At 37.2% G+C, this 20,210-nt stretch overlaps 1 protein-coding gene across 2 annotated transcripts in view; it reads right to left on the bottom strand.

Annotated features, from left to right (window-relative positions):
- The window catches only part of LOC100765393 (COBW domain-containing protein 1), a 41,428-nt gene extending 23,336 nt beyond the window's left edge, over positions 1–18,092 (bottom strand). Inside the window, exons 1-6 of one of the 2 annotated variants that reach the window (XM_027406494.2) lie at positions 17,840–18,092; positions 14,000–14,086; positions 11,569–11,665; positions 9,868–9,959; positions 4,309–4,368; positions 2,971–3,008 (exon numbers count right to left, since the gene is read on the bottom strand). In XM_027406494.2, coding sequence (XP_027262295.1) covers positions 2,971–3,008; positions 4,309–4,368; positions 9,868–9,959; positions 11,569–11,665; positions 14,000–14,086; positions 17,840–17,987 — 522 coding nt within the window. In that variant the 5' untranslated portion in view covers positions 17,988–18,092. Of the gene's footprint in view, positions 1–2,970; positions 3,009–4,308; positions 4,369–9,867; positions 9,960–11,568; positions 11,666–13,999; positions 14,087–17,839 lie in introns of those variants that run through there. The other variant, XM_035441901.1, reaches the window with a different exon arrangement.
- Between the last annotated feature and the right edge of the window lie 2,118 nt (positions 18,093–20,210).

The following is a 20,210-nucleotide window of genomic DNA, read 5'->3' as shown; positions in this document are numbered from 1 at the left end:
ATGCTAACAAAAACTGTTAGCTATGTAAGTAGATGGGCAAGGTTGGTATTTGGTTGTTTCACAGCGTCTTTAGAACATATACACAGACAGATCAGAGTAGCAAATTGTATACCTTAAATCTACACAATTTTTATTTATGAGTATGGCTCAATAAAATTAAGGAACAAAAAAAATCATTCAAAATAAATTACTACGATAGTTACAACTTCAAGAAGGGCTACAGGAGTTCTTTCCTGCGAGGAAAGAAAGAAGAAAAAAAAAAAACACAAGCAAACAAAGAAAATAAATCAAAATGGTCTAAAAATTAATTAACTAAGAAAGAACTGTGCTGACCACAGTGGAAACAAATCCAATGCCAAAGATGTCAGCCATCAGACAAAGAAAAAGGAGAGAATTAGCAGCTTTTTTTTTTTTTTTTTAAACAAGGACTGGTTAGAGATCTAAAGTAGTTTCAGCTTTGAAAAAAAATTATCGCATAATGTCAGTCTATTTATTTTTCTGGACTTTTCCAAGCCAAAGTGATTTCTGACTGAACTGTTTCAATAGCTTGTGCAATACAACAGAAGACTCAAAAAGAAAACCTCTTACTTGACCTTTTATGTGTAAACTTCATTCATTGATTCTATTGCATTAAATGCTGTCACATTTGTACAACTGAAAAGAACAATGTCAGTGCCTAGGTGTCAAGCCTTGAGAATAGAGAGCTGTCATTTTAAGTTGTCCAATTCTTTGCCCATGATTAAAAAATGAATATTTCAGATCAATGGGTGACAATCCCATTAGAGTGATAACCCATGATATCAATTACCACTTCAGTTTCAATTTGGCTGGCTGGCCACAGGGTACCATTTCTCAGCTTTACTTGTGATGGGCTGGCTCTGTGAAGCATGACACCCTTAAATTGCTGCCCATTATCCAACTGTCATTACTTGTACTGCCTCAGAATTCTCTGAATCACAAGCAGCTACTGAGGTCAAGCTTTGCAACCAGAGGAATTGGACAAGTTGGCAAATTCTTTATATAAAGGCAAAGTTATTTATCTGACATCTGACTTGGAAAATCTAAAGTTTCCATTATCCTGACAGTATGTCAGTTTTGTGTAGGTATATTGATTTAATAATTTAAGAGGTTTTATCAAGGTGGCAAGGGGTTAAACATATACTATGTTTGCATTATTTAGAACATTGCTTTGTTTTGGGGTCTCCATCATGCCAGTAAAAGATTCTATTTAATTCCTCTCTATATCTAACTATAGATATAAAACTATTTCTTTAAACACAAAACACTAGTTTGACTTTGGGTAAAGCATGCTAAATCTATATAAAAAAGCATGAATGTCCTAGCTGCTATCTTATGTACCCTAAATTTGTGAAACAACTTACAGAGGGAATTAATTCAAACATGCCTATAAAAAATGTTCAAAATCAGAAACATTAAGTTTTCTAGTGTTTGTTTTTTTTACTATCGCCATTCACATTTCTTGAAATATGATTTGAAAATAACCATTAACATGATTATTTTTCTGCTGAGAAGTCTGTTTCTCTTTCTTTCCCTCCCTTCCTTTTCCTCCCTCCCTCTTACACCAGCTCTGAATGCCTATAGTTAAATCTATGTTAAAATTTTTTTTTAAACAAATTACAACTTTTTTTTAAAGAAGAAACCCATTAAGCAAGGTGTGGTGAACCACAACTATAATCCTAGTACTCAGGAGATGTAGGATAAGGATTATGAGTTTGAGGATAGCCTGGGTTCAGGATTGCATAAGCTAAACAGTAGGACTTACACACACACACACACACACACACACAGAGAGAGAGAGAGAGAGAGAGAGAGAGAGAGAGAGAGAGAGAGAGAGCACACCATTAGACTTTTTCTGAATAAAACTATAATATTTGCAATCTTTCTTTGAGTCCTATTCTGTTTGTACGTTTAGACTGTAAACTCTAGAACAGGATTGAAATGTCTCAAATTAGAGTACTCAAATTGGGGTACAAAGGGTCAGTAAAGTAGACTGATAGCCATTTGAACAGACCTGACAAATTTTTCCACAACATAATTTCATTGAAGATTTGGAAGAAAGAGCAACATAAAAATTAAGTTTAGAAACATCAAGGGGTAAAATACTCAACCAATGTTTAAACACTGATTTTTAACTCCCAAGAAATTTTGTTGGTTTTCTGCACCAGATTCTCACTACATTCTCACTGGCTAGCCTGGAATTCATTACGTATATTAAGCTGTCCTCCAACTCACTGACATCCACTGTCTCTACCTCCCAATTCCCAGACAAAAGGTGTGCACCACTACACCAGCTTCCATTGAATTACTGGGAAGTGCTATTTTACCTTATGCAGCAATAAGCATTTGAGTGTTGAAGCTAAAGAAATACACTTGAAGACCTCAGCAGTCGTATCATTTAATGAAGAACCTCTTCTTATTATGCACTGATTTTATTTCTTCAAAATTAAATAGGTCAGTATTTTGTTTAAAAAGCTAATTTATAGTTTGTGTTTGCTAACAGTTCTTCACAAAACTAAAATCTCATATATTTTATTAAGCTGATTATTTTATGTATGTATGTATGTATGTATGTATGTATGTATGTATATTTGTTTTTTTCGAGACAGGGTTTCTCTGTGTAGCTTTGTAGACCAGGCTGGCCTTGAACTCACAAAGATCTGCCTGCCTCTGCCCTCTGAGCGCTGGGATTAAAGGTATGCGCCACCACTGCCCAGTTGACTATTATTTTGAAAAAGGGTTCTTCTTAAAAGTTTAACAGAAACAGGCCAGGCGTTGGTGGCCCACGCCTTTAATCCCAGCACTTGGGAGGCAGAGGCAGGTGGATCTTGTGAGTTCGAGGCCAGCCTGGACTCCAGAGTGAGTGCCCTGTCTCGAAAAACAGAAAATAATGCAACCAACCCCTCCATTCTTACTCCTTGACAATTAGCAAGTTATATTTGCTCAACTTACTTTTAATCCATATTTTGAATCTACAACAGTTATGATACCTAAAAAAAAAAAAAACAAGTTAGTCACTCCTTAAAGTTATCAGCTTTATGCAACTATATTTGAGAAGGAAAATTAAAACATCCTTCAGTTCATAAATATTATTCAATGAAGTATTTTTTTCTCTTACCAATTCTTGGGAATAAGTAGATATGTTTCATATATATATATATATATATATATATATATATATATATAATGACTAGCTCTGTTTCTAAAATTTAAAAATTAAGCCAGCAACAAAATAAAACTTCTTTGGTGTTTAAATGTTTTAAAGTCCAAATAAAGAATAAAGATATATTCCATAATATTTAATGAAATAAGACAAATTAATACAAGACAAGTTTTCTTTTCAGTCAAAATGAAGCTTTTCTAAATATTAATTGTTTAAAGAATCTGAGACATCTCTTTTTCTGGTTTTTCTAGACAGGATTTCTCCGTAGCTTTGGAGTGTGTCCTGGAATTAGCTTTGTAGACCAGGCTAGCCTCAAACTAACAAAGATCTGCCTGTCTCTGCCTCCTGAGTGCTAGGATTAAAGGCATGCACCACCACCACTTGGCAATCTGAAGCATTTAGGGCATTATATTCCCAACCTCTGCTAGTATACCTAACCCACAAACCTGTTTTATATAGCAAGTACTTAAATTCTCAAAAGATCAATTAGTTCAGCAATTTCTGAATTTATGTCAAATTGTAAAAGTGTAACAGCAGAGTGTGATGTTTATGAAATTCAACAAGCTATATGATGCACACATATAATACGCCCAAGGAAACCCAGCTTCAATGATTCTTACCCTACAGTCTACATGACTGGTTTAAAGAAATGTAAAGAGAAGAAAGGAGAAATGGCAGGGGAAAGTAAATATAGCTGCTACACTAAGAAAGTGGTATAAAGCTTATAAATTATACAGACTGACAAGAGTTAAGTAGTATATGTATGCATACAGCATTCTGAATTCTCATCTGCAAGGAGAAATGAAAGCAGGAATATGCTCTTTCCAGGGTCTTCCTGACTAGTTACAAAGCTCTACCTTTATACTAAGTGCACCATGAACAGAGGATACAGGCAATCTATAGACCATTTTGAAAGGAAAGCGTGAGTAAAAGTCTTGAACCAGAGCTGAGAGCAATTCCTAAAAATGCAGTTTTATCACTGACTAGGACTTTAGAATCCCTATCAACAAAAACTTGATTCATCAAAAATTAAACAAGTTTGAAAAGAACAATGGTGTAGCAATATAAGCAAAATAAGCTAAACCATAAAATAAACCTTACCTAAAAACACAAATATTTTAACTTACCATCAAGATAAATATCACTTCCTAATTCAGCATCAACCCAAAACATAGAAGCCACTGCACCTGAAAATACATAATATAATAACATTCATCAAATAAGGTATTTCTTCAAATTGCAAAACATGATTTTATCAGTCTTATTTTTCACCAGTGGAATTAGCTGCTAAACATACATACAAACTAAACCTATACTTCAATCTTTTTATGAGAATTACAGTGATAGGACTTTTTAAGATCTGCAACCATCATATTCCTCTCCCTTTTTCTAAAAACAATAAATCTTAGCACTCGTCAAACATCACGCTTCTATTAATGTCAAAATAATTTACCAATAAATACTGTGAAACAATTTGGATACAGTAGCTGTGTATACATTGGATGTGTCTTCTAATTTCCTGAATATGATTATACAGTTCACAAATAATAAATTCCTCCCAAGGAAAAGCAAATAAAACACATTAACTCCAAAAATCACTTGCCCAAAACAAATCCACTTGTAATTTTTATAGAAGAAAAAGAACAAGAAAAATGACAAGTTCTGTGGTGGTAATCATTGTCATATATTACTTAGTACTGGGCACAAAATTTGTACCTGAAGAAAAAATATTTAAAAGAAAGAAATTAAAATTTGTTTTTGACAGGAACTGGTTTAATACAAAACCACACATTCTGATTAGTGTGTAGCAATACAAGAAAAGGAAACTGACAGCAAGGGAAAGCATTTGATTTTTCAAAGCATCACCATCCCAGTTAGTGATGGTGCTGTCTAAAACAATGAGCATCAGGGCAAACAAGGATAACTGAACTCATCCTACCGTCCAAAGCGCTCTACCTACTCTGACAAGATGTGGTCCTGCTAAGCATCACTCTGTGTCAACAGTGAAACACCTGTCAGCTGTTTACAGTGATTACTCATGCAAGATATAGCAAGGGCCACAAGATCTAATGGTTTCCTGATACCTATTGATTTTTTTCCCAAAAACTTAATAGTTTTCCAATTTGACTGAAATAGGATTTGTGAGTAACAGGAGCAGAATCAATGTCTGTCCTCTTGAAGGAAATTACTTTACCATGACAATTATTTAGCTAAGAACCAGAGAGTGTCAGTCTCCTAAGTGAGAAACAACTGAATTGCCAATAAGAATTACTTCCACTTTCTTGGCTAAAAACATGGTTTTAATTAATAAAGGGAAAAGAGTAAACTTACTGTATCACGACACCAAACAGTAAGAAACAAAAAAGTACTAATTTCTTTACCTAGCCAAATACATAGGTATGCTAGCATCACAGTTTTCTAACTCTAAAACTCCACTGCTTTTTATTCAAATAAATGGCTTTAAGTCTTACTTCTAATGAGGATAAATTATAAATGTGTATTACAGCGTTTATTCTAAACATCATTTACATCTGACAGAATCCTTACAAAATGCACAAGAAAGAACTATCTGAACTATAGATGTGGGTGCTTAGAAATAACAACGATGAGGGAGTGGAGTGGATGGCTCTTCTCCCCAGGGAATATTAGGCAATGCCTGAAGATAATTTTAGTTGCTTCTAGGAATATGCTACTGGTAGGCAGAACCAGGGATACTATTAAATAATCTATAATTGGTCAAGACAGCGCCTCTCACAGAAGATAACCAACATCCAAAACATCATTTGTGTCAAAAGCTGAGAAATTCTGAATTATATTACAGGAACTCCCTTCTTCAAAACCTGTTAAAACAAATTTTAAAAATTTAAATATCAAAATTTTATCAGAACAACCAATAATAAGAAAATATCAGTTCCCTAACCATAAATTTAGAAGTGTAATAGTCAAAATTGAAAACAAAGTTCTGTGTGAAGGTGGTGGATTGAATAGGAATGGCCCCGCAGGCTCATATATATGAATGTTTGGTTATTAGGGAACGGTGCTCCTTGACAGGACTAGGATGTGCAGCCTTGTTGGAGGAAGTATGTCATTGGGGGCAGTTTTGGGGGGTTTTAAATGCTCAGGCCAGGCCCAGTGTCTGTCTCTTCCTGCTGCCTTCACATCCAGATGTAAAATTCTTAGCTATGGTGTCTGCCTGTGAGCTGCCATGCTCCCTGTAATGAAGATAACAGACTAAACCTCTGAAACTGTGAACAAGCCCCAGTTAAATGCTTTCCTTTGTAAGTGTTGCTGTGGTTATGGTGTCTCTTCATAGCAATAGAACACTGGCTAAGACAATGAGTTATTATGGTCTTTCCCAACTCAATTTCCACCCCCCAAAAGAGGTTTCAGAATAGTTTACAAAATTCTACTATTATCTCCCAAAAATGCAAGATGTAGGACTAACTGGAAAGCAATAAAGGGGAAGTGTCAATGAAAACAAATACTTCAAGAATAAAATAGGTGCGTGAAACAAACCCAAGATAGCCATACTGGATATTTGAGGGCAGAAGCTAAAAGCTATTTTATTTCATCTGTCTGTCTGGTTACCCACTTCCATTAGCTTCCCTCTTCATGTGTCCCAGTAACAACCAGCTTTCAAACTGGGGCTCAAAATACACACACACACACACACACACTAGGGTAAGATAGTGAAGATATTGTTGGGTCATGGTGGTGCACGCCTTCAATCCCAGCACTCCGGAGGTGGAGGCAGAGACAAGCAGATATCTGTAAGTTCGAGGCCAGCCTGGTCTATAGAGTGAGTTCCAGGACAGGCTCCAAAGCTACAAAAAAAACCCTGTCTCAGGAAAAAAAAAATAAAGATAATGTAGATATTAAAAGGAAAGGAAAGGAATTCCTTATCAATGAAAACAGGTAAAAGAAAGTCCTCTGACTTTCCCACAACAGGCATAAATGCACACACGTGATTTTAGCAGAGGAAAACAAATACAGATAAACGTCAGAAAGGGAAAAAGAATGGAGTAATTTACTAGGACAACAAATGGCAAAGGATTCATTTTTCAAGGAAACATAATCCAAGAAATCAAATATAACTTTGAAGTAGCTCTTCATAGCAAAAAACAAAAAAACCTGAAACCAATAGAATACAAAAAAAAAACTTGAAAGCAAAAGAGAGAGAGCAGAATAATATGAGGCTTCATATTACTAATAAAATAAATTTGGCATGAATTTAATAGCACCATTGCTTAATCAATAAATTAATTTACAATAGTAAGGAACAGAAAACAGTATGAGGGGGATTACTGCCATAAGGAAAGCATAAGATTAGCAGAGTAAACATACCTACAGAAGATAAATCAGAACAATTAAAACAGGGCTAAGGGCATAGTATATGCAAGGTACTCAAAAACAGTAAAAAAGAAAATTAGAAGCCAGGGAGATGTTCAACAGGCAAGGAAGCACACTGCCAAACCTGATAGTTTGAGTTCTAGTCCCAGGACCCACATGGTGAAGAGAGGCAACTCCCACAGATTGTCCCCTGAACGCCACATGAGTACCACAGCACACACACTCGTATTCATTCTCATTTATTTATAGTCATTCATTTTCTTTCCCTCTCCCTCCTTTACTCTGTAACCCCCTTCCCTTGCAAACCCAAATATATAAACAAATTAATATTAAAACAAATTAAAATATTACACTACTTAAAAGAACAAAATAAAATTCATTGGTCTCATTAGTATAGAACCAAGTTATTATTATTATTATTATTATTATTATTTTTATTTTTATTTTTTTTTGGTTTTTCGAGACAGGGTTTCTCTGTGGCTTTGGAGGCTGTCCTGGAACTAGCTCTTGTAGACCAGGCTGGTCTCGAACTCACAGAGATCCACCTACCTCTGCCTCCCGAGTGCTGGGATTAAAGGCGTGTGCCACCAACGCCCAGCTAGAACCAAATTATTTGACAGGAAAAAATATTCATAGTAATAAAAAAAAATGAAAATGTCTTTAAATAAAGTATAGAAAAAACGCAGCTAAAAAAAAAACAAATTCCCACATTTTTACCAGACCACAACATTTTGGGGCCTGACTCCAGTAACTTTTGATGTATCATGCAAACATCAGGGGGCTAGTTATTTTTTAATTTTAATTTATGTATATGAGTGTTTTGCATGCATATATATCTGTACCATATATCAAAGAGGCTAGAAGAGGGAACTAAATCCTCTAAAACTAGAGTTACAGATGATTGTGAGCTGCCATGTAAGCTCTGGGACTGAACCTGGGTACTCTGGAAGAACAGCCAATGCTCTTAACTGCTGAGCCATTTCTCCTGCCCCCCTGGAGCCTAATCCTTAATGACCAATGATGCCCTACCCAGTCTCAAGAGGACCCATGTCAGGCAGCTCACCACCACCTGTAACTCCAGTTCCTGGGGATCTGACAGCCACTTCTGGTTCCTTTGGACACCTGTACATACATATCTTCTTATATTTTACCTTTATGATTGTTAATTTTGGATACTTTAAACTGTTAAGTTTTAATCCTCTTTTAGACTAAAAGGGGAATTGTAGGGGAAGCTGTAGCCACGCCTACTTAGGGGCTGGCTACAGGTGTGCCTGACCACGCTTGTGAGGGCGTGGTCAGAGTGATGTAGTGTGACTGCGTTTGCGCTTTCGGTTTCTCTTTTCGGCTTGCATACAGGCTGCTGCCTCGCCAGCTGGCTAGGTCGCTCTGTAAGTAAGGCTTTTCCCTATTAAATACCCTTATATTTCTACCTGACTCCATATTGGTAATTTTCCACTATAGGTATGTACTCATACAAACACACATGTTGTGGGAGCTCAATCCAATTAGCCAATGACACTTAGGGTGAGTAGCCATATGGGCATGGTTTTCTCTGATACAGACTGGTGGTGAAGGGGGGAGGTTGCACTCTCTCTCTCTGGCTTGAACGTGAAAGGATTCCTGATGTACCATTTGGTGACCTGGTCCAGAGCTTTCTCCATCCTTTCCTGGTGGATGAAGAGGCAACGGTGTTGATTCCCACTGTATCCGTGAGTGTGTTTTTTCCCTATTTTATCCTTTAATAAATAAGTCTTCTTCCCAAGCATCCATGGACTTCTTGTAACACACACAAAAATAATAAATCTTTATTAAAAAATAACTTATTCCTACCAATAACTCTACATCAATTAATACAACTTCAAATTCTATTAACAGCTTAAACATCTCAAAAAATATATGATGCAAGCCAGAATTTCTCTTCCTTTGAACAATAACAAAAATTAAATCCAGAGTAAAGCCTTAGGGCTGGTGAAATGGCTCAACGGGGAAAGCACTTCCTGTGCAAGAGTTAAGACCAGACCCAAAATGTCCACATAAAAGCTGGGTGGGCATGGCCACCCACCTGCAATTCCATCAAGGGGAAGTAAATAAAGATAAGCTGGAGAAGGGAATTCCTGAAGCAAGCTGGATAGCCAGACCAGCAAAAGTGACAAGTTCAGCTCTTAGTTCATTGAGAGACCCTACATCATCAATACCTAAGGTTAAAACCCATACATTTGAACATGTATACATACATGGATGCACACCACATGCAAAAATAAGGCTTTAATCTCATTTAACTAGTTCTCTAAGGTATAAATAACTATATGCTGGTTACTAATAATGTCATTTCTTACCAGGATCTGCTAGTCCAGTGGTCTCTAAGAGTATGTAATCAAATTTCCCCTTCTTTTGCATCAGATTCTCTATAGCTCTAAGGCCATTGTCCCTGAGAATACCAAAAACATAGTAATAACTGACTACCTGAACATTTTAAAATAGTCACAACACAACACAAAAAAATATTTTCAGGCACATACAAATATTAAGTCCTTCTTAAGCTTCTAATAAAACATCCAACATTTAATAATGATAAGAAGAAAATAGGTGCAAATACAGACAGAAATGATATGTGTAATAAGTTCATTTTTAATTAAAACTAAAAGCAAAGGGGATGTTATCTTATAAAAGTCAGTATTTTGCTTTATAGCTTTGTAAAAGAAAACCAGTATAAATAATGTTCAATATGAAATTAAAGAAACACTGTCACTACATACCTTTTAACTATAGTCTGAATTAGAGTACAGTGTAACTTCCTTAGGGGGAAAAAAGCCTCTCACTATACAGTTCAATCCTGCCTGGAACTATAAATCGTTCTGCTTCCACTTCCCAAATGCTAGGATTACAGGCTTTTATTATCTGTTTTTTATCCTTATTTAAGGTAAAGGTTGAATGTTAAGGTAAATATTGAATGTGGTGCCTTTTGGTTAAGAAAATCTTTATGACTACTTCCTCTTTCCAAAAAGTATTGCTCAGTGTCAAAATATCTCATTAAGTTGCCCAGGCTAGCTTTGACTCACTTTGGTAGCCCAGGTAGGCCTTACGAGACTCCTGCAACAGCCTCTCAGGTAGCTATGATCTGGCTTGGCTGATTCTTCCCTCTTTCGTATGTGTATGTATATGTGTAGGCATGTGTGGTGATGTATATTTATGCATGTGTGTATGTAGAGGACAGATACCAATGTTGGTTGTTTTTCTCAATGGCTTCCCAACTTATTATTTTTCTGGCAGGGTCTCTTGATTACTGCCTGGCCAATAGAGCTCTAGGGATTTTACCAGTCTCCCTGCCTATCCAGCACTGGGATTACAAGCTAACACTGCCACACCTGACTTTCCATGTTGGTACTCTGGTCTTCAACTCAGGTCTTCAAGCTTGTGAGAGAAGCACTTTACCCACAGACATTTCCCAGCCCATGACAGTCATTTATTTTTTATTTAAAAGAGATTGAATACTTAGGGGCTGGAGGGATGGCTCAGTGGGTAAAGAGCAATTGCTGATCTTCCAGAGAAACACAGAGTTCAATTCACAGCATTCACATGGTAGCTTACAACTGTCTGTAACTCCAGTTTCAAGGTATTCAGTGCCTTCTCTGGACTCTGTGGGCATGATGCATGAATGTGGCACACAGGCATACATGCAGACAAAACACCAATATACATAAAATACATTTTTTAAAGAAAAAAGTAGTTGAATACTTGGAAATAAGAGTAATGGCACATTAAATTCAGAATAATCTTGTTTTACATGTGAAATGAGATACTGAAAAATAATTTTTAAAAATTCAATGAAAGAATATGAACATTAGAACAAATAGAAAATAACAGCAAGAAACACTTAAAGAAAGCACAATCTAACAAATGTATATCCTATCCAAAGATTATAATGGTACAAGCTATGCAGTAAATTCAGTTAGACTACACAGGAAAACCAAAGCTGGAAATATAATCAACAGACATCTTAAGTCAGCCAGTAAGCACATAGTAAACCCACTCCTTACTTCACAGAACAGCAGAGGCAACCGTTTCTAAGTTCCAGCCACTCTTCATAGAGTTCTCCACCTTGACTGATAGATAAGGATTTCTCTACTGCACTCCCTAAAAACAAGAACAGGCAGTCTTTAGATTATGTTCACTAGCCAAGCAAAAACAAGAGGATGTTCAGAAACAGTAGATTCCAATACAGAAACTATAGCTCAGAACATGTATTCTCTCATAACTCTAAATCAATCAATAAAACTTCAAATTCTATTAACAGCTTAAAAGTCTCAAAAAGTATACTGATGACTCTTCTATGATGGAAGCCAGAATCTCTCTTCTTTTGAACAACAAAAGGTAAAACCTAAAGTCAGTATTTAATTCAGTAAATATTTAAATTATGGAACTCTAGATGATTTTAACTTTCTTTCTGTAAGATTTAAATAGAGCCAGGCATGGTGTAGGCCTGTAATCCCAACAATTAGGAGTCTGAGGCTGAAGGATCTGGAGTTTAAGATACAACTGGGCTCCAAAGCAAGTTCTAGATCAGCCTGGACTATATAGTGAGACCTTATCCCAAAAAATGTAAAGATGGGTTAAGAGCATTTGCTGCTCTTGCAGAAACCAGAGTTCGGCTCCCAGAACCCACACTGCACACGGAGCAACTGACAACTACCTGTAACTCCAGCTCCAGGGGATTCAATGTCCATTTCTGGCCTCCAAGGGTGCGCACACACACACACACACACACACACACACACACACTTAGTTTGGGCGCACACACACACACACACACACACACACACACACACACACACACACACACACACTTAGTTTGTTTTTGTTTTTGTTTTCCAAGACAGGATTTCTCTGTGTAGTTTTGGAGCCTGTCCTGGAACTTGCTCTATAGACCAGGCTGGCCTGCAGCTCTCAACAATGAGTGGCTAATTTTTAAAAATTTAATGAATAGCGGGCTGAAGAGATGGCTTAAAGGTTAAGAAGACTCGTTGCTCTTACAAAAGACCTAAATTTGATTCTCAGCACGCACATGGGAGCTCACAATTGGCTATATAGTTCCAGTTCCAGGAGACCCAACACCCTCTTTTGAGTCACAGGCATTCATGTGGTATATAAACATACGCACAAGCAAAACACTTATACACAAAAAATATTTATAAATATTAAGAAAATAATTTAAGTTAATAAGACAAATTAATAAACATACCTTCTTCCTCCTCCAGACTCTTAGTTGTCAGACTCCATCTCTTAATAGAGGAGATACCCTGAAGACATTTTTTTCTTCTCATCCATTATAAACTTTCTAAGTATACTGATAGGCTTTTTAAATACTGGGTTTTGTAGGTTCTTCAACCTCTTAGGAGATTGTTTTCCTTTTAATTCCTCACAAAGTTGGTGGTTTCTGTTATAAGGTTGCTCAGGATTCTAAATACACATTAAAACCCTACTTCATTTTGACAAAGGGGTTTTTAGCCAAAGTATCATGTAGTCATTTAAAAATTAAACTTTTATTCAATAAGAAAGTCTCTTAGTAAGGCTTACTTGGGAAATAAGTACACATGAGATGTTTATCATAAGAATGATTTTAGATGTTTTACAGTGTATCTATGCCAGGGAAAATTTTTAAATAGCAAAAGAAAAAAAAAAAAAAGATTTTTCTTTTTTTTTTTTTTTTTTGGTTTTTCGAGACATGGTTTCTCTATCTGTGGCTTTGGAGGCTGTCCTGGAACTAGCTCTTGTAGACCAGGCTGGTCTCGAACTCACAGAGATCCACCTGCCTCTGCCTCCCGAGTGCTGGGATTTAAGGCGTGCGCCACCACCATATTGAAATAGGCCTCATTTTTCATTTATGTATTTTCTGTTCATATTTTAGTAGGGTGATGATAGAGTATCATGTAATACTAGACTAAACATTAAAAATACTGAGGATGTTGCAAAAGGTAAAGCCATAAAAAGCATTACAAAATGAAGAAAAACAGTAAAAAATAATGTATATAACTAGTGTACAACAAAATACCTATTAATAAAAAGCTAGAAAATGAGTATTAGAAATCTTCCAATTTTTAATGGCTAAAAACATAGCTCAGAGAGAATATTCTTAGCATACAAGAAACCCTGTTCCACAATCAATCAATCAGTCTCTTTAGATGTATTTTACTTATTATGTATGGGGGAGGGGCTTGTGTTTGATGTGGAGAACTTTCGGGAGTTGGGTCTCACCTGGCTGAGGCATAATCTCTCTTGTTGCCTTTTGCCACTATACCTCATACTACTGGCTAGCTTAATAAAAATTAATTCTAATTTTCTGAAACTATTCATAGTGACCTCATATTATAATACCATCTAATCTAATTTTAAGTACAGGGTATCAATTCACCAGTGGAATAAAGGGTCTCCAATATTACTGCAAAATGACAGTTATTGAACTTTACTTACCTTCTCCAAATTCATTTAAAATAACTGCAATTTTTCTATTATGCTGTTCAGTCAAAATATAGTTCAGAAGTGTTGTCTTTCCAGCACCTACAAAACATATTAAAGCAACAAAACTCAAAGACTAATTTTCAAAACATACTTAACAATAGTACAGAGGACTTTACAAAAGAGATTAGAACAATCTTTGAAAACTATCATAATATTCCTTTTGTACATTTCATAAATAATTACAAATAATCTTATAAGCTGAGTCAGTTTTCTAACTTAATATGACTAAAATATGTCTTCATCATAACTTAAAATACAGCAATAAAGGGCATCTAAAATCTATATTTAATAAAAGAATTAATGAATTATGGTTTCTAAGAAATGTCACTTCATGCCGGGTGGTGGTGGTGCATACCTTTAATCCCAGAATCTGGGAGGCAGAGGTAGGCAGATCTCTGTGAGTTAGAGGCCAGCCTGGTCTACAAAGCTACACAGAGAAATCCTGTCTGAAAAAAAACAAAAAAAAAAGAAAGAAACATCACTTTTAAAATAAAAAATATGTAGATTCCTTTCATGATGCTCCTTTTCTCAAGTAAGAGTATTTGCTTACTTCCCTAAACTTATTCAACCTATTTCAATATCCACGAACTAGCTAGCTATAAATTCAGGTTGACTATAAAGCTTTTAGTATGCATAAGCAGTCTATTACTTCAAAACTGATTTTATAAAATGGGGTACAGAGATAGTAAGTGTACACAAAAGGCAAGTCAAGAAATTCGTAAGACTATACTAACTTTATCCAGCAGGTGGCATAATAACCTCGTTTGTTCATCTCAAGCAGAAGAAAAACATGACTCTTGTAAACCAAAGATTTCAAAGTTCATAATGAAATATATATTTTTAAAAAAAATAACAACACCTTAACTGTACAGCAGTGTAGTTCAATTACTGCACTGTATCATTTATTTTTTTGTAGGCAGACATTTTGATTCTCCCAAATATTTACTGTCACAAGCAGTAATGCTAAAGATTTACACATAGTTTGAACATGTCTACTAAAATACATTTGCAAGTTTCCCAGGGTATAACTAAAAGAGAGTTAGGGAGTTTCAGGGTATTAATATCTTCAACATTTTAGATTATTTTCCTTTTAAGAATTTTTGAAGAGATGACACTTTATTTTTACAATGCTTTGAGAGGCTCAACAAAGATAGGTGGTATGTAAGGAGAGACAGATTTAAGAACACAGAACAATGAAGAAATTCTTAAAACAAGAAATTCTCAAAAGTTATTTTTTTTTAGAAGGGGAGGACAAGCTGGGTGGTGGCGGCATATGCCTTTAATTCCAATACTCCAGAGGCAGAGGCAGGCAGATCTCTGTGAGTTCGAGGCCAACCTGGTCTACAAGAGCTAGTTCCAGGACAGTCTACAAAGCCACGGAGAAACCCTGTCTCGAAAAAACAAAAAACAAACAAATAAACAAACAAAAAAACCCAAGAGGCCCTGAACATAATTATGTACAGGCCAATGACGAAGTTGAAAGCCATGCATGTAAGAGATTTTCTCCAAATAATTATTAGATCTTAATAATTAACCACTTTATGAAGAAGAAAAAGACATCATGATACAATTGACACTCATTCAAAAGTATCTACCAGGCACCAAATTTAAGGCTCTGCCTCTATGAAGCTTAAACATGCTAAAGGGGGCAGGTAGAGAACTTAGATATAAATTAGGAAGCTATTTTGTCACAAGTTAATCATTCAACAGGAGACACACAAAACTATGGAGAACTTAAGAGGGATATTTAGCCAGAGCAATTACAGGAAGGAATATTCCAAAGGGTACCTTTAAGACAGCAGTTCTCAACCTATAGGTCACAACCCCTTTGGGAATCAAATGACCCTTCCACAGGGATCACTTATAAGACAATCCATATCAGATATTTACATTACGATTCATAACAGTAGCAAAATTACAACTATGAAGTAGCAATGAAAGTAATTTTATGGTTGGGGGCCACCATGACATGAAGAACTGTATTATAGGGTTGCAGCATTAGAGAGGTTGAAACCACTGATTTTAAAAGTAAAATAAGTTCAATATGTTAGGCCATCTAACAGGCTATAGAGGTAGACAAAAGCCACATCACAGAGGTCCTTGAATTCCTAATAAAGAACCTAAACTGTCATCCCAGCAGAAGCCAATAAAGGGTGTGGCACAATCACACTAACACTTTGTAAAGATCAGTAGGGCTAGCACATGATTATATTACAGAGCAGGGAGACTCAGGTCTACTGTAGTTAGAAAGAAATACTGTTGGTGCTGCAGGTGGTTGGGAATTTCAGGAGCAGGATTTCAGGAAGATTAGCGTATGGAGTGTGTTGGACATGTGACGTCTGGAGCTGTCAGTAGGACATCAAAACAGAAACTATACAGAAATGAAACTAAAGGGTGGAAGCTGGAGAAATAGGTGGGAAGTAGGAGGCCAGTGGAGCAGTGTTCCTAGTATTTCAAAAAGAAGAAATGACAAAGGTGGCAAACTGTCCCCTAGGTTCAATCAGCAACAAAGGGGTTGTTAGGGTTTGTCCTGACCCCAGAGCTTCAGGCCATTAGGCACCTGAATTGTTCCTTTCACCTACCAGTAAACAAAGTGCAGAAAGGCAAAGGGGCAAGTCTGAAGTATGCCCTTTGAACACGGAATTTCCTCAACTTCTATGGAGTAGCTAGCGTCTAAATCCAAAACATTATTCCTTTATAAAAATTGGGCCCAAGTAAAATCTAAAATAACCTTGGTCTGACTCTAGAAGGAAAAAAACCTGGTGAGAGGTGCCAGTGATTTCTTAGTCATATGTAAAAGGTGTCCCATGTACAGGCTCTCTTGCAGCACACAGGAATGAGGGCACTTCATTCTAATTTGTAGTCACTTAATAGTTGTTGCACTCTGTTAACTGCACTGTTTTTGTTTTTTAGTTTGTTTTTTTGGGTTTTTTGTTTTGTTTTGTTTTCCAAGACAGGGTTTCTCTTTTCTGGATTGTTTTGGAGCCTGTCCTAGACCTCGCTAGGTAGACCAGGCTGGCTTCGAACTCACAGAGATCCACCCGCCTCAGCCTCCTGAGTGCTGGGATTAAAGGCGTGCACCACCAATGCCCGGCTTAACTGCACTGCTTTAAAAGGATATTTGCAAATGTTTCCAAGGAAAAATAAGTCGTGAACTGTCCTTCAGAAAAACTGCACCATGTTCACAAATCTGTGTTTTCGGGTATCCCCTATGTACCCCCAACACCCCAGCTTAAGAAAATCTTCAAAGCAAAGATCTTACGCTAACTCGATGTCCTACAGGGCTTTGTAAGGAGTCCTCAAAAGGAAGGTGGGAGACAATTTACAACAGTTAAAGCTTCCCACTAATGACTGGAAGAGTTTGGTTCTTGTGAAGTGTAATCTCCTAAACTAAGCAAGGTCTGGGGCATTTTTCATACAGGGCATCTTTATTATTATTATTATTATTATTATTATTATTTTCTTGATCAGCTTTTAATAACAATAGATCGTTGGTTTTGTTGGGCTTTATTCTCAGATGAGAAAACAAACTCAGGTGACTTTTATTATTTTCCATCTAAACTGAGGTGGATGAGCTTCACAAAGGTAAGAAGGCAGCTCCTCAAGGGGCCATAGGGCAATAAGGTGCGTCTGAGTTTCAGAACCACCTTTGAAAAAGCGAGGAGAAAGAGACCCCAAAGCCTACTCGAAGACATTCGTCCTCGGCCATGGAGCCCGGGTGCCTGAAGCGACACGCCAGACCCCCCTCCGAGAGCACAGTTCACGGCGTTTTTCTGAGCGACCGTTAATTACCTAAATACCCGGTGATAATTGTGACTGGAATCTTAACGATGAAGTCAAGATTTTCCTCCTCTTGTTTGTTGGTCTCAATGGGGACCAGTTCAGGACAATCCTCCGCGTACTCCTCTTCCGCCTCCACAGTATTCATAGCCGGTAACATGCCACCGGCAGTCCACCGCCCCCTCAGCGAAAGAGCTGCCACAGTCGCCCTACTTGGAATGGATTCAGTCAGCGCTGCTCTGATGACATCACCACAACGCGACTCTCAGCCTGACTTTCAGGAACCAGCCCGCCCCCCAGCTACGCCCCTACGAGAGTTAGAAACGCCTTCCCGGGAAGCCACGCCCCTGTGCAGAGGTGGACACGCCCATACACGCATGGACACGCCCCTCATAGGATAGGACACACCCTCGGATGTGAGGCATGCTCTAGGGGCGTGTCCTCCGATAGTGAGCCTGGCTGCACTGTGTTGTTAGGACGCTAGGAGCTCTCTCTCTCCTCTAAGCTCGCTACTGTCTGTTGCTAGGGCTGAGGGGAGACAGGTTAGGACTTGGAGTGGCTTCTCCAAAGCAGTTCCCACAAGACAGGCTTTCTCAAGTTGACATCTTTTTACTCTCAATAAATGAATTTTTGTCGGGCGGTGGTGGCGCACGCCTTTAATCTCAGCACTCGGGAGGCAGAGGCAGGCGGTGGATCTCTGTGAGTTCGAGGCCAGCCTGGTCTACAGAGCCAGTTCTAGGACAGGCTCCAAAACAATACAGAGAAACCCTGTCTCAAAAAAAAAAAAAAAAAAAAAGAAAAGAAAAGAAAGAAGTCCAATTTTTTTAAATTCACAATGAAAAATGATTATGGAAGTCATGCTAAGAATTGAAACCTTTCTACCGGAAGGATAACTAGCTAAACTTTTTACAATGATAATTACCTATTATAGTTTGTCTGATCTTTTACAAAGTAATAATTTATATTTGTTTTATTTATTTTTCATTTTCTCTATTTACTTAGATACCCGTTAAACTCGGTTCATTATTTTATCTGTTGGTTCATAGTATTCTTGTTAAGATGGAGAACATTCCTCTGCAGTTGTTTATAGTGGACTCCTTGGCAGCACCCCTAGCCCAAAATTGTTAAATTGCATCTCTTGCATTCCAACTAACTAAAATCATGAATTTGCCTGAAATTGCTGCACATTCCTTTACATATTTGTTTTGTCCTGATACACATAAATAATGTTTAATTTTGTTTTTCAATTTCATAAAAAGAGTACCATACAATGTATATAATCTCTTGGGGGTTGCTGTATTTCCAGCTTCACTGCTGAATTTCCTGTCAATTGTTTTCAGGTGTTGCTGTTTTGTTTCATTTTGAAACATTAATACATGCTCTCAACAACTAAGAGATCATATTGATCCAGTGCCAGTATTATCGGACATTAATCCCTTACCAATTACATAAAACTAATACCCCAATGTGATCTCCAGTTGCCTGTCATTGGTTTATGAGAAGGACTGAGCATCTTCTTGTGTGTTTTGGCCATATTTAATTCTCAGCCTTAGGAGGATAGTTCAGGCCAGATGGCTAGCAAGCAATGTTGTGTCAAAATGAGGCTTTACTCAGAGTTAAAAAAGAGTTTGTTGTACAATCTTATTTTAACTAGGCAAAGATAAGTTACTTTTGTTTATTCTGCATTTTTTAAAAATTATTTAATTGTTTCACCTGGTCTGCCTAAGGCACCTGATCATTCTAATAAAAAGTTGAACAGCCAAAAGATAGGCAGGAGAAAGGGTAGGCGGGGCTGACAGGCATAAATAAATAAATAGGAGGAGAAATCTAGGCTTGAGAGAGGAGAAAGAAGGAAGGACAAGAGGGAGAAGAGAGAAGAATGAGGGTGATACCCAGGGCCAGAAGCCAGGCAGCCTTCAGCCAGCAGACAGAGACAGCAAGAAAGTAAGAGAAGGTAAAAAGCCCCAAGGCTAGCCTTAAAAAAAAAAAAAGTGCCTAAGCCTTCAAAACTAACTAATAGTAAGTCTCTGTGTCATGATTTGGGACCTGGATGGTGGCCCAAAAGAAAGAGCCTGGTACAAAAATTACATACGTTGGGTGTTCGATGTACCCCAAACACTCATCATCTGACAGACAAACAAGGTGGTATGTCCAGACAGGGAAAATGAATTGGCAACAAACAGGTACAAAGTACTGGTGACCTGCTACCAAGTGAACAAATTGCAAAAACATGCTAAAAATAAATCCATTCACAAAGACTACACATTGTCTAAATTCATTTGTGTAGTATGTCCACAATAGGCAAGTCTAGAGAGACAAGTTAGTGGTTGCTAAGGACTGGGGGTTTAAGAGTCACTGCTAAAGAGTACTGTAGGGAGACACC

The sequence above is a fragment of the Cricetulus griseus genome, chromosome 3 (assembly GCF_003668045.3).
Source record: "Cricetulus griseus strain 17A/GY chromosome 3, alternate assembly CriGri-PICRH-1.0, whole genome shotgun sequence".
NCBI classification, from domain to species: domain Eukaryota; kingdom Metazoa; phylum Chordata; class Mammalia; order Rodentia; family Cricetidae; genus Cricetulus; species Cricetulus griseus.
This window is presented reverse-complemented; position numbering and strand designations above follow the sequence as displayed.